Source organism: Arachis hypogaea, chromosome 15 (genome assembly GCF_003086295.3).
Source record: "Arachis hypogaea cultivar Tifrunner chromosome 15, arahy.Tifrunner.gnm2.J5K5, whole genome shotgun sequence".
Taxonomy (NCBI): domain Eukaryota; kingdom Viridiplantae; phylum Streptophyta; class Magnoliopsida; order Fabales; family Fabaceae; genus Arachis; species Arachis hypogaea.
The window spans coordinates 159289609-159303476 of NC_092050.1; the positions used below are offsets into that span (position 1 = coordinate 159289609).

Here is a 13868-nt window from a genome sequence, read left to right on the forward strand (position 1 = left end):
TTCTGCAGCAAAATTCTTCATACACTCCTCAAACATTCACAATCTTATTTGGAAAGCTATCAAATAACAAGTTAAGACATATATTCTTTTCCCAGTAGCTCAAATTCTACACAAATTGCTTACAAAGCTGTACTGAGTACTAATAATAGTACAGGGTCATGAACTAATTTTCAAGAAGCAGTTCAAGGAATAGCATCCTATAATCCTATTTTCACATGTTAAAAGATAAATTAACATATCAGCTTATATCATATAACTAAGCTATCACAGGGCCAATTTGATTAGAATCAAGTCCATAGCCCATACTTAGCTTGAAGGTTAAGATTCATCAGCATGATCATAAAACACCAAACTGCTAGTTTTCTAAATTGTAAACATCTAAATCAAGCTTATCAGAGCAACATCAGCGAAAATCTTGCAAAGAGAAAAAGTAATAATAACATATAATGATACAATTTTCAAGTTTACAACACAGCAAAGAGTTCACAATTAACAAAAACAATAATAAAAGCTCATCATCATCATCATCATCAACATACATACCCTTGAAGCACAGAGAATGATCAAGGCACAGCATTGAGCCTCCCTTCAAACACGAAACCTCGGTACAGCCCTTCGCCGTTTCCCGGCAAGTGATCGATCCACCGCCACTCTCCTCCTACCTTTCTGCTGCTCCCGGACCGATCCCAAAGCGCCAATTTCTTCCCGATCCGCTTCGCCGAGAAGCAAACCCTGTCTCCGCCTCCAAAAACCTTGAACTTGCTGGACTCCCTGAAGCACCGGAACATCTCAGGCGGCATCCTCCCTGCCTCCTCCCAGTCCATCGTCGTCAAATCAAGCCGAAGAATCAAGATCGTCGAGCACGGCGCGTTCAGTGAGAACGACGACTTCAATCCCCCAACCATCAGCACTGTCGCGCGACCTCCATCGCCGCCGTTGTCTCGAACCAGTCTCGGCCTCTTCAATATATCAAACACGTCACCCCACTCGTGCCGCTCCAGCCTGCTCCACGTCTGAAACGCCGCGTGTGGCGGCGCAGCCGCCGCAAAGAGCTTCCACTGGTTCCGCCACGGCGAGCCGACGTCGCAGAGCGCAAGGACGCGGTCTCCGACGAGGACCGGACTCCGTGGCTTCGCGGGAAGATTGGAGGAGAATTTCATCCACTGGTGGTTGTTGTCGCCGGAGAAATAGAGGGCGGCGAGTTCGGTGAGGACCATAACGCGGTTAGAGGAGTCAACGAGGACGGAGCCATGGCGCGACCAAGCGGAGCCGAGGTGAGGGAGGAGGCGAAAGTGGCGCGTGAGTGGATTGCAGGCGATTAGGGATTTGGTGTTGTCGGAGGGGGAAAGAGCCCAGAGGTAGAGGAGGCCGTGGGAGGAGGCGACAGGGTTGGGGTTTCGGAAGGGGAGGAAGGTGAGGGGGAAGCGGAGCCAGCGGTTGAGGTCGGGGTCGAAGAGGTGGAGGGAGGAGGAAGGGTGGTGGTGGTGGTGCGGGTGGCGGAGGGCAAGGAGGTGGAGCGGAGGGAGGGTGGTGGAGAGGAGGGTGAGGAAGGAAGGCGTGGAGAGAAGGGCGTTAAAGAACTTGGAGAGTGTACGGCAGATTATGACCTGCCGGAGTGGGAGGCTGGAGAAGATCTGCTGCAGTGTGTCCTGTGGGAGGCGGTAGATCAGCGGGTCGTCTTCCTCCATGTCGTGGGGGCAAACAGGTAATTAAACTAGTGTCTCATGTCAACTACTACTATAAGCTAAATGCCTAAACCTAAGTTCTTTTTTTGTTATGGGTTAAAGTTTTCAAAGACGTGAGTGAGAATGTGTTATTTTGTTGTCCAGTTTTGGTGGATATATGGACTGACACATACCCACCTGTATCAGTTCCACTATCCAATAACTACATCACTACATCCATTTTGTACTTCCTCTCTAAAAGGGGTAATCATCAAATGAGGATGCCACCCAAAAAAAAAAGGGTTAATAGTTTTCCATACATAAATTTTAATTTTTAAGTTGAATTATATTATTGTTATTGTATTATTTAGATTATTTCTTAAAAACTTCTATTATTCTTTCATTTTTATTCATGGATAAATATAAATAAGATCCATAATGAAAGTAAAGTATGAACTTGGCATGTATACAAATAGATATGGGAATTGAAAATTATTTCCTCAACTACTTTTCTCTCAAATAATATTTTTAAGTATAATTAGACTAATGTACACATTTATTTTCTCAAAATATCTTACAACATATATAATTTATAAAAATTTTATTTTCTTAACTCCAAAAATTGAACTCATGACTTTTGAGATTTAGTATTATATATATTTATCATTTTAATTAATTTCTCAAAGTTGGATAATTATCATAGAAATCTCCTACTATTAGATGATAAATTAAAATATTACACAGTTGGGAAATTATAAATCTCATAAAAAAACGTGTTCAATACTTTATGCAATTAAAATTTTTCATATTATAAGTTATTTGGATAATCTAATAGGAAGAGATTTATTATATGATAATTTTTCATGGTCCGGCTTAGGTACATATATTCTTTCCTCTCTCTTTCCTTTGTTTACAAACACTAGTCTTTTAGTCACCAAAAAAAAAAAACACTTGTCTTTTGGAAATTTTTATTAACGCGTTATTAGTAGTAAAAAGTTTATTTTTTTAGTTCGCTGATTTTAAAATATCCACATTCAAGTTTACTAGTGGTGGTTAGTTGAACCCATTCATACTTTTCTCATTATTTATCTTATTTTTCTTGTTTAACAAAAATAAAATGTTTTGTTTCCATCAAACGCAAAAGGATGGAATTGTTGCACTAAAGGATGGATTTGAAAATATAAGTTATTGTATAAGATGTCATGTGTATTATTTTTGCCAAGATATCAAATATAAAAATGTTCTGATGTACATAAAAAAAGAAAAGTTTAGGGGTCAGCAGTTTTGTTGATTTTTGGCCAGCATGTAGCCAGCAGAGAAAGGTGAGTCATTAGATGAAATCTCACACCAATCTCACACCATTAGATCATCATTGATGACTATTTGATGGCTACCAATCACAAAAGTTATTGGCCCTAGCATTGCTCCATAAAAAATTCCAAACTCTGATTCTATTTGCTCTTATTTCTCAAGTGCTGGGTATATTGCTTCTACATTTAAGGTATAAACTCTTCAAATGTTATTTGTATATATATCCCCAATACATAAAGAAAAAGATAAATAAACCTCTAATTTTTTAATTTGAAGACATATAAATTTTTGACTAATTAAAAATATAAAAACGTTTTTTATTTTTTAAAATGTGAAATATTTAAGTTTTTTTTATCTAAAATATATAAGAATAAATAAATCCTTCAAAGAGATTTAGATATCTCGTGTTTTAAAAAATGAGAAACCTTTTTGTATTTTTTGTTAATCCAAAATTTATTTATCTTTAAAATAAACGATTAGGAACTTTTTTGTCATTTTCTTCTAAGAGAAAATCTCAAGGGATAGTCATTTTATTAAAATTTAGTTAACATTTAACTATCAAGAAAAGAATATGTAATTCTACACCATTAGATATAATTTCACACTATTAAAAATACTAATAATGATTAATTGATAGTTATAAATCACAAAATATGCTGGCCCTATCAGTACTGTTTTCTCTAATACATAAATTATAATTAAATACAAGAAAGGTGAGATTAACTTGAGTTATACTTTACATGAATACTAGATAGAGTTTATAATATATTAAACTAGTTAGTCACAGCATCTTAACAAAATTTTGCAAGTGATCTACCAATAATGCATGCTACATTTGTCAAATTTTTATACTGCTAAAAAATCCTGAATATCTCTCATGCAGCTATAAAGTAGAAATTCTTTTGCAGCATAAAATATTGCACACGTTTATGGTGCAATTTTATTACTAGTTTTTATCAACAAAAGCATTATTGATAGGATTTAGATCTTCTAAAGTTTGAATTTCACTTTAGAGAGTAAAGTGTGATCTCTCACCATTGATTTCATAGGTGGACCAATAATTGATGAGTACTCACTTTACATCAGAAATTTTCCCATGTTTTCCATGAAAATCTACAGTGTCTTAGTCAAAATTTTGATGTATAAGTACACGGTACTAACCTTCAAACTTTACCATCACACAGAAACAAAACACATTCTCATTATACAAATCCTAAGTTCCTAACATTACATAACAATGGCCAGGATTTCTTCATTTCTTGCACTCTTTTTCCTTCTCTTTGCATTTACCATAAAATTTAAGTGTGTCATTGCAGGTACTGTGTTTGATACAGATAATAGCCCTGTAAAAAATGGCGGCAACTACTATGTTCTTCCAGTTTCTGAGGGTGAGGGTGGTGGAGTTACCATTGCTAGCATTGGTTTGAAACTCCCTCTTGCTGTTGTCCAAAATCCCTCACAGAATATCCTTGGATTGCCGGTTACTATATCGAATTCGGACGGAACAATGGTCATCCAAACAGACGGATTTGTTTCTATCAAGTTCACCAATTTAGGTGACTCATCCACTTGGATTGTTGTCTTGGATGACTCTGCCAATATGTGGTATGTAGCCATTGGCAATGCTCAGGACTACTTGAGTGATCGAATTCGAACCGGGAGTTTCAAGATTAATTACTATAATGATGGTTACAAGTTTGTTTTCTGTAGTGATAGCAATACCTCAGATTGTGAAGATGTTGGGATATACACTGATGGTTATGGAAATAATCGTTTAGCTCTCAATGGAGCAGCATTTGCAATTCAGTTCCAGAGTGTGGAGAAAGGTCTTGCAGCCTATTAATTAGTATTTTCTTCTGTTATTATAGATTATGATCATGAATAAAGATTAAAAAAACCTTGTATTTGATGTAATGTTTATAAATCTTAGGTGCTCTGAGCTATAATCAAAGCCACTTCAGTTTGTTATCCCAAGTTTAAGAATTGTTATGTTTCACTTTTTATTCAATGTTAAATTATGTAGTGAATGTAAAATGTGTTGAGAAGAAGGGAAGCATATAAAGGTGTTGTATAATTTGAAGTGCACTATTTTATTGTTACTTTCTTTATTAGCTATCATCTGTTACATACTGCTATATATAATTATATACACTATGCAGCTATTTCTCTAAGGGTTGGTCTATTTCTTTGAAACTGATAAAGAATGAAAGAGAATGCACTAATCCTTAGAGAATAGTTGAATCTTGTGATTGGTTATCTTGCTCCATAGACAACTCTAGTTGTTCCTGATTTTCCTTTGCTGTGTAAGCTTCAATTGTTTGCTTTCTGGATACTAAGAGGAATAGGTTTTTTACAGTGGCTCCACCAACACAGGATACTTGTTCTTTGGCATCCTCACAAGTGTTGGTTGAACTGAATTATCTCTATCTAGAGGCTTCCACCTGTGACATCAACTTTGATTATATGCATAGTGTATATATAGAGAACATAAATAAACAAGGAAAAATGGTTAATATAGGTCTGAAATGAGATTATATTCTCCATTGCTTTGTGATCTTACTTGTATCTGGTAACAAGGTGGTGGATGAAGACACAGATTTCAATCTTGGCAAGGTTCATTCCAGGACACATACGTGGTCCACTACCAAATCCAAGAAAGCTGAAAGGCCTTAAGGGCTCCTGAAATTTTTAAAAAGATTAGTATTTTGTTTTTGTATATATTGATCCATGTGAACAGTCTCACTGTAGATATAATACATGATAAAATTCAATAGTGTCGTTTAATTCATGCAGCCGATTACATTGATCCAAGAATGCAGAAATTAGTGTAAGTAAGGGGTAATTAGGAGTGCCTTGAGAAGGAAGGAACTTACATCAAATCTTGAGGGGTCAAAGTTTTGAGGATCTGGAAACACTTCAGGGTCATGGTGTATAGAAACAACATCAAGATTAACTGACCAACCTTTCTTAATTTTATATCCTACACAATCCAACATCAACTTTGTATGTTGCAAAAATCACAACCATTTCAATAGGACACAAGAATCACAGATGTTTTGTATGTAATGTCATACCATCAACTTCAAAATCCTGGGATGCTTTTCTTGAATACCAAGGCAATACCGTCGCTCGTCGAAGGGTTTCGCTGATCACCTGGAATTCAAATTTGCCAATAACTAAGATCAATTGTGAAATCTTAGAAGCTAGAATGGAAGCTCATAGACTAATATGTATACATGTTATGCTCACTTTGGCTGTGTAAGGCATGTTATTAACTTCAGACCATGTAAGATCTGTTCCACTCTTTCTATTTGCAATGATTCCTCTATGTTCCTCCTGCAAAAGAAATCATGCATTTAACATATCGAAAACTATTCAAACCACAGAACAGGACACTGAGACAGAGACACGAAAATGTGTTTAGACCCTGAGTTGTTCAAGGACATGAGGATTTTCTTCAAGAAATTTGATGAGCCATGTTAGAGCAGCAGTTGTGGTATCATGTCCTGCAACCAACAATGTTAGGACATTGTCCTTCAACTGTTTGTCAGTGAGTTTGTTCTCATCATCTTCTCCTTCTGTTCCTCCTTTGCTATGCTTCATGATCAAGGACTCCAAGAAATCTTGCTGAAACTCCTGCCCACTTCTTCGCCTCGCAATTATAGAATCCAACATCTCATACATCCTATCTCGAGCCTGCGCATGAACATCAATGTCTCTGAATCAAATCAATGGAAATGCAGTCATCAGTGGCCAGTTACATAGATTTTGATACCTTGATACCGCGATGGAAAGCAGTTCCTGGAAGCTTGATAGGCATGGAGGAAAATGAAGAAGAGATAATCTTGAAATTTGACCGAAACTTCTCTTGTTCCTCACTTGTTGGCTCTAAGCTCATGATCATATGTCCAATCACTTTCAGAGTAAACTGTAATGTTCAAATCAAATTACTTAGTCCCTCTAATTTTACTAAATTTTTAATTAGGTCTCTATACTTTTTTTTCGATTGAGTCCGTATACCATATTAGATTTTGTAATTAAATCTCTGTCGTGATAAAACAGAATATTTTGTTAAATAAAACGAATATGACTAACATTTGATACTTGACTGAATATTCTATATAGTTTAACAGAATATTCTGTTAATTTCAACATTTTTGTCACAGTAGAGACTTAGTTACAAAATTTGATATGATATAGAGACCTAATTATAAAAAGTATAGAGACTTAATTGAAAATTCGGTAAAACTATAGAAATCAACAGAATAATTAAACTTTTATTATATCCAATTCAGTTAAACTTTAATTGAATCTTTAAAGTTTGAACCACTAACTCTATCTATTCAATGATCAATCGAGTTTTCAAAACCTTGGTAAAATATAATAAAGTTCTATTTTTTTTTTTCGCCAAATGATGAAAACAGAAAGCGATAATGTCACTCAACTGTGGAAGCTTCTTCAAGAACAAGGACTTTTCTTCCTTGCCAATGATCCAAGGTTTGCATTGCTTGAGTATTGATGAAATGGAAATATTTTTTAAGGCCATCAATTGACAAAGGTTCAGCAATAAGCCTCCTTAGCCTCTTGTGTGGATCTCCATTGGTTTGCAACAAGCTAGTGGGGCCAAGAACTTGTTGGCCAGTGTAGAACAAGTTCAAGCTCACAATCCCATCCTTGCCAGTTAGTAATATCTTGCTTGCTTCTCTCCCTGTCATGAACACTGTGAACCTCCCCAATACAAAGCTCTTGAATACCTTTCCATATCTATAACAAGATACAAATCAAAATGAAAATGTATATCAAACAAGCTCTAAAATTCTTTTCTTTTCTTTTCTTTTTTTTTTTCCATTTACTCTTAGGCAACTTAAAAAATATTAATTTTTATAACATTCTAAAAATATGAAAGAAAGTAAAAAGGATGTGATATTTTCAAAAAATTATACTAAAACCAAAAATGAAAACAAAATGTGATCGATGTCTACATCAATGTGAGGCTAATTTTTTTTATATGGAAAAAATATTAGTGTTTTCTTTAGAAATGACATTATTTGGTGTAATTACAGATGGGTAGATTTTGGAAGTGAAAAGTCAACATGTGAAGGGACGTGTTACAACACATGGAGGGGCGTGACAACATCCCAGCCAACATGTGGGGGCATGTTGAAATACGTAGGGGGAGTGTTGAATATTTCCACAATACTGTAATACACTTCAAATGTCAATATTTAAACAAAACACTATCACCACTTCCATATTAAAAATAATTTCTATCAATGTGAACCCACTTTTTTAGTACAAAATTTGAAAAAATAAAAAAACCTTTTATTTTATATTTCTTTTTCTCTTTGTTTCTCCTACTACATAATAATCATCAAGACAGAAAATAGGTACACATAACATTATGATTGGTATATATATAATGGTATAATGTTGTAAATTGTGATGCTATGTGTTATGACTCGATTAATATTGGGCTGCTTAATTAGTTGGTTAGCATATTAGAGTTAGGAATATAAATAAAAATATTGAGTCATTGTATGACCACAATGAATTAATGAATTGATATTGAACTGTTACCTTTGTTGTCTGTTGTGCATGAAGCTAAAGATACCGGATGGACTTGAAAAGTCAGAGATGAATGAGAGAGTCTCACCCAAAATTGGCCATCCAAGGTTTCCTGGGATGCCTTTCATTTCCTTAGGAGAACGTGTAACATACATCAACACCACAATTGATACTACAAACAATGAAAGGATCAAGAAGATAACCAAATTGATGACCCCCATTATTGTCATCATTGTGAATTTGATCAATGAAATGTTTCCAATGTCACTACACAAACATTGAACACTTTGCTCAATACCAAGTATTTGAATTTTACTTGTATATATGCCGCCGTCCAAGTACTGCAGGCCAATGTTAATAGTTTCAGAAAGGTGACGACATGCATGCATAGTGTTCCAATATTCCAATGTTCTTTATTGGTATCTCCACTATGAATCATAGAGAGTCTTTCATTGTTCTTGGTGGTGTCATATGATGTTGATTGCTAAGTTGACACAAGCTTGTTTGGTGGCAATTCATGACATCTTTGAAAAATGCAAATAATGTTCAATTTGCCGTCCTTGGGAAAGCTATATATTAGTATTATTTTTAAAATGGATATAACCAATCAATAATCATTTTTTCTTTTTATTGAAAAGAAAAAAATTTGACCTACACTAAGGGTCGAAAATATGATGACCTACTCAATTGAATTTCTTGATTTTCAAGAGGTTTATAAAACTTTACAACTATAGCCAACATAATGAATATTCCTCTAACAAAAAAAATGAAAATAAAAAATAATGAATAGTCAATGGTTTCGGCTCCATAGATAAGACCTTCACAATATCCTGAGTCAAATATATATATATAGTCTTGTGAGTCCAATAGTCAATCATGCTTTTCGCTATATCCAATGTACACAACAATGAACGTTATATTACTACATTATGCAACAAAGGAACTATGTAACTTTGAATCCTTATCTTTTATGTGCCTCACTCTTTTTCATATATAAAGAGTAGGGCGGCAACAGTCTCAGACTACAAGGAACAAGGTCCATATTTTGGAGTTATTATAAGGCCATCCTTGTCTTGATCTTAATAAATAATTATTATGATAATAACATTTGAACCAAATAATGACAACTCCTAGGTAGCGTTTGGTGGATAGACAGAGACGAAAAGACTGAGACTGACAAAGACTTACAGAGATTGAAATAAATCTTAGTATTCTGTTTGGTGCAAAGTGGAAGACAGAAATTGAAACAAGAATGAAACTCTAATTTAATTTGTACATAGGGTAAAATTAGAATTAATTAATTGAAACGAGAATATTTTAGATATAAAATGTTATTAAAGTTTCAGTCTCCATCTCTAAAAACTTTAGTCCCATGTGTTCCTACTTTTTAGAGGTACTGAAATACTAAAATTTTAGAGACAGGACAGAAATTTTAGTATCAATCTCTGAACCAACAAACATAATACTGAGTTTCAGTCTCTACCTCAAAACAAACGCTACCCTAGGAAATATCTTCAAAAGCAGTTATGATATTGTTAAATTTACATGACAAACTTGACCAGAATAATTCCTACAATTATTGGCATAAGACACAATCCTTATTGAGATATAATTAATCTTTTAATATTAGTTAGCTTTATCAAAAGTTTAAACTTTCATCTCCTCACCGACACTTGTTGATGTTGATTTAAATAACATCAATGTAGGTGGCTGATGTTGAACCATGTTTCATTTTTATAGATTTTATTATTCTTGCTAAATAATAATTTTCAATGAAAGTCTTAAACACTAGTAATAATGACTTTTTCCAAATACTGATTAAAGATATATATATATATATATATTATTTAATTATTTTCCCAGTAGAAATTACATAAAATCATGCACTTACCACAACCTGCTATGTAATTACCAGAAGCTGTTACACTTGATTCACCATCTACGATCATCTTGTCCTTCTACATCTCTATGTTAAATTGTGACTTCAACAACAAGGAATCATAAATCATATTTCACATGATATACTTCTAAGAAACTGAAATGTACAAGGATACCCTTCACAAGCTTCACATGTCATACATATATATATATATATATGTGTGTGTGTATATAATGTACAAGATACATTACTTGAGATGAATATTCCCTGTAACAACCTTTTTTACTTCATTCAACTATGAGCTACTTCTTCTGATTGAAGTCCATGAAGCTCGGGCGTCGCTGCCCGTGCTGCCCTTGGAAAGGCTGATCAGAGGGATGAGGAGGCACGCCGACCTGCTGCTGTTGCGGCGGAGGATGATTACTCAGCTGTTGCATGGCTAATTGAGAAGCCAATTGAGAGAACATACCACCAAAATTATGGTTACCACCACTCATAGCACCCAAGCGGTTACTCTGTTCTCTAAGGCGCTGCAATTCTTCCTTCAATGCCGAATTGAGATCTGCGAGCAAGCATACGAAAAGGCAACCGATGACTTCTTTTCCAAGAAACTGAAGATATTTTATGTTAGGATTCTCCAATTATAGTGCACAATTTTGGAAACTGATGAACTTGAAGTACATAAGATCATTGATATTAAAAAAAAACAGTGAAATGATTGAGATTTGTTATTTATTGAATTCAATATCCTATTATGATAAAGCACAAAACCATGAATATACCTTCTCTAAGCTGTGCTTCTTGTTCCATAGCCTCCAACCGCAGTTTGAGCTCCTTATTCTCCGCAGTTAAATCCGTCGTGTCTCTCTGCATCGCGCGAGATATTGTACAAGAATTGGAAATAACTAGAAATATCGAAAAAAGTAATGCTACAGGCTGAAAAATCCGACAAAATTCAGCTAGATTTCGCAGACTACACATCCATCTCAGAGTTAATGAGAATAACATCTTATTTTGCTGAAAATGTAGACAAAAATGCAGGGAACCATTTCACTTTCATAAATATAAATGCAGTTACAAGGCTTCAAGTTTATAACTGTTACTAAGTTCCTAAAATGCTAATTCTTTTTCCTAAGGACCTTTTTTTTTTGGGAAATAATTCACAACTGATTTCAGCAGTATCTGTTTGGTCCTTTACGAATAAATAAACATAAAAGATTTGTGTGCTAACTGCTAAGAGGAAAAATGCAAGAAAAACAGATATGTATTGAATAATTCTTGTCATTTCATGAAAGGAAAAAATGTTTAGAACCCCACAAAGGAAAAAGCAGAGTGAGATATTTTTGTAGGGTTTCCATAAATAGTTGTGACCACAAACCTAACAATCTGTATAGAAAGAATGTATATCTACATCACTGTTAAAGATAGATTAATGAGGGGGCCTCCATCATCATTGATCAATCAATCAATCAAACACTAGTAAGAACAAGTTACCAAATTTTGATGTTCATCTAAAAAGTTACACAAAGTGAGAATGAAAATAAAATGAAAGGACATGATAGATAGAATGATACAAACCTGGAGCATGGTAAGTTGAGCAGAGAGATTAGTTGCTTCAGTCTGAAGAGTCTGCACCTTCTTCTCAAGCTCACTTGTGTACCGAATCTTTCTCTCCTTTGATCTTGCAGCTGATTGTCTATTTGCAAGAATCCTACAAACACCAACAACCATTTTTCATTTACATTATTATCATTTTATTAATTAGCATCATAAATTCCGCTTAAACTATTAATAGCTTTTATTGAATTAATAATAATAATAATAACAAGAGGTGTTATGCAAATGCCAAGAAGCAATAGCTCGAATGACATAGTCTCCCCATACTCAATTAAGAGGTTGCGAGTTCGAGTGTCTATATCTTCGGTAAAAAAAAAAAAGGTGTTATGCAAATACTCGAATTCAGTTATGAATTCAGTTAAGAAATCAGTTACTACGTATTTGTAGACTCAAAAGATATGAAGAAGAAGAAGGAGGAGGAACCTCTTGGCTCGCTTGGGGTCAATAAGAGCAAGCTCAGCGAGCTTATCAGGTGCCATGGCTTTCTTCACACCATCCATCATCGATGACTCAGCTTCAAACGACGTCGTTGATGATCCATCCATCGAATTACTATGCCGGTGATGCCCAACTCTTCTCTCTCCTCCTCCACCGCCACTTTTCCCGCCTGACTTCTCCTCTCCGGAGCCGCCGAACCCGAAGCCATCGAAGAAGTCCGAGTCGACTGACAAGCTCCGTAGGTGCCCGATCGGAGCACCGCCACCGGCTCTTCCCATCCCGCTCTGACCGCTAGACTCATCGGAATCGATAGCCATGGGGATTCCGCCGCTTGCGGTGGCGGGGGTCGGAAGTGGAAGAGGAGAAGGGAGGTTGGAGATGTCGAGGTCGGAAGGGTCGAAGAGGAGGAGGTCGTCGAAGTTTCCGGCGAAGCGGAAAGAGGTGTCGGAGTGGGAGCGGCGGTGGTGGGAGCCTCGCTCCGGCATGCGTTCTATCTCTACGGTGGTGGCCGGAGGTGGCTTTCCCATGAACTTCGGGTCCATCTAAATAATTATTAGTAATAAAATAAAACAAAAAAAAATAGAAATAAGAAATAAGAAGTATATATATCTCTCTCTTCTTCTTTTTTTTTTTTTTTTTTTAATTTGTTGAGAAAGTGGAAAAAAGTGAGTGATAGAAGAAGAAAGGAAAGAAGAAGAATAAGAAGGAGGAGGTTGTGGTTGTTGTTGGGTTGGGTTGGGTTGGGTGGGTGGTTGTGTTTGTAATTTTGTATGTTAGAGGAAAACCAAGTAACAACAGCAGACATAACACATTTGACTTTCTTTTCTTTGTTGGATGCCAAAAGTTTAGGGGAAGTGTCCTTTCCTCACTGGGTCATCAAACTATGCATTATCTCACTTTAGAAATCAATCAAATTACTATTATCTGAATGTGAATGTGGCTATGCCCTTGTTCTTTTGGCTTCCCTTTCTTTTCATTACTTTTTTTCTCACTTTAATCACTACCCTCTTGAGGAAAATATACACCAATACTATACTTCTAGCTTTTAATCAACATTCCAATCCCTTAATTTATTTAATTCTATTACAACATATAAAGGTGACTATTTTTTTATTTATATTTATATTTGATCTTCTCAATCACTTTTTCCATCTTTTTATACCAAATTCGTAAACTTTAGAAAATTCCACTCGCTTTTCTTTCTCTCTCCCAAGGGAAAAAAAATGCAATTCCTCGTCTCCAAAGCCAAGATTCTTAGGTGTTGTATGATAGAGAATTCTCTCCATAGTGAAGTATGTGATAGATAATGCCACACAATGACATCAAGGGATAACCATCCCTAAAGGAGGCTTTTTTTTTTTTTGGGCTACCATAACCATGGCCATTCTTGATAT

At 35.4% G+C, this 13868-nt stretch overlaps 4 protein-coding genes across 4 annotated transcripts; 1 reads left to right on the forward strand and 3 right to left on the reverse strand.

Annotated features, from left to right (window-relative positions):
• Positions 1-415: 415 nt before the first annotated feature.
• On the reverse strand, positions 416-1979 carry LOC112751910 (SKP1-interacting partner 15). The gene has a single exon (XM_025801238.3). It carries the CDS (start codon positions 1686-1688, stop codon positions 564-566), a length of 1125 nt encoding a protein of 374 aa, XP_025657023.1. The 5' UTR covers positions 1689-1979; the 3' UTR covers positions 416-563.
• A 2144-nt stretch (positions 1980-4123) lies between these two features.
• On the forward strand, positions 4124-5055 carry LOC112751913 (trypsin inhibitor). The gene has a single exon (XM_025801241.2). It carries the CDS (start codon positions 4213-4215, stop codon positions 4816-4818), a length of 606 nt encoding a protein of 201 aa, XP_025657026.1. The 5' UTR covers positions 4124-4212; the 3' UTR covers positions 4819-5055.
• LOC112751911 (abscisic acid 8'-hydroxylase 3) lies at positions 5040-10252 on the reverse strand. The gene is made up of 9 exons (XM_025801239.3): positions 8553-10252; positions 7421-7739; positions 6751-6903; positions 6402-6671; positions 6225-6311; positions 6050-6128; positions 5849-5955; positions 5536-5654; positions 5040-5416 (listed from the first exon to the last, which is right to left on the reverse strand). Exons 1-9 carry the CDS (start codon positions 8927-8929, stop codon positions 5326-5328), a joined length of 1602 nt encoding a protein of 533 aa, XP_025657024.1. The 5' UTR covers positions 8930-10252; the 3' UTR covers positions 5040-5325.
• Positions 10253-10352: 100 nt separating this feature from the next.
• LOC112751912 (transcription factor VIP1) lies at positions 10353-13775 on the reverse strand. The gene is made up of 4 exons (XM_025801240.3): positions 12460-13775; positions 11998-12130; positions 11202-11286; positions 10353-10981 (listed from the first exon to the last, which is right to left on the reverse strand). The coding sequence occupies exons 1-4, from the start codon at positions 13014-13016 to the stop codon at positions 10722-10724; spliced, it is 1035 nt and encodes a 344-aa protein (XP_025657025.1). The 5' UTR covers positions 13017-13775; the 3' UTR covers positions 10353-10721.
• Between the last annotated feature and the right edge of the window lie 93 nt (positions 13776-13868).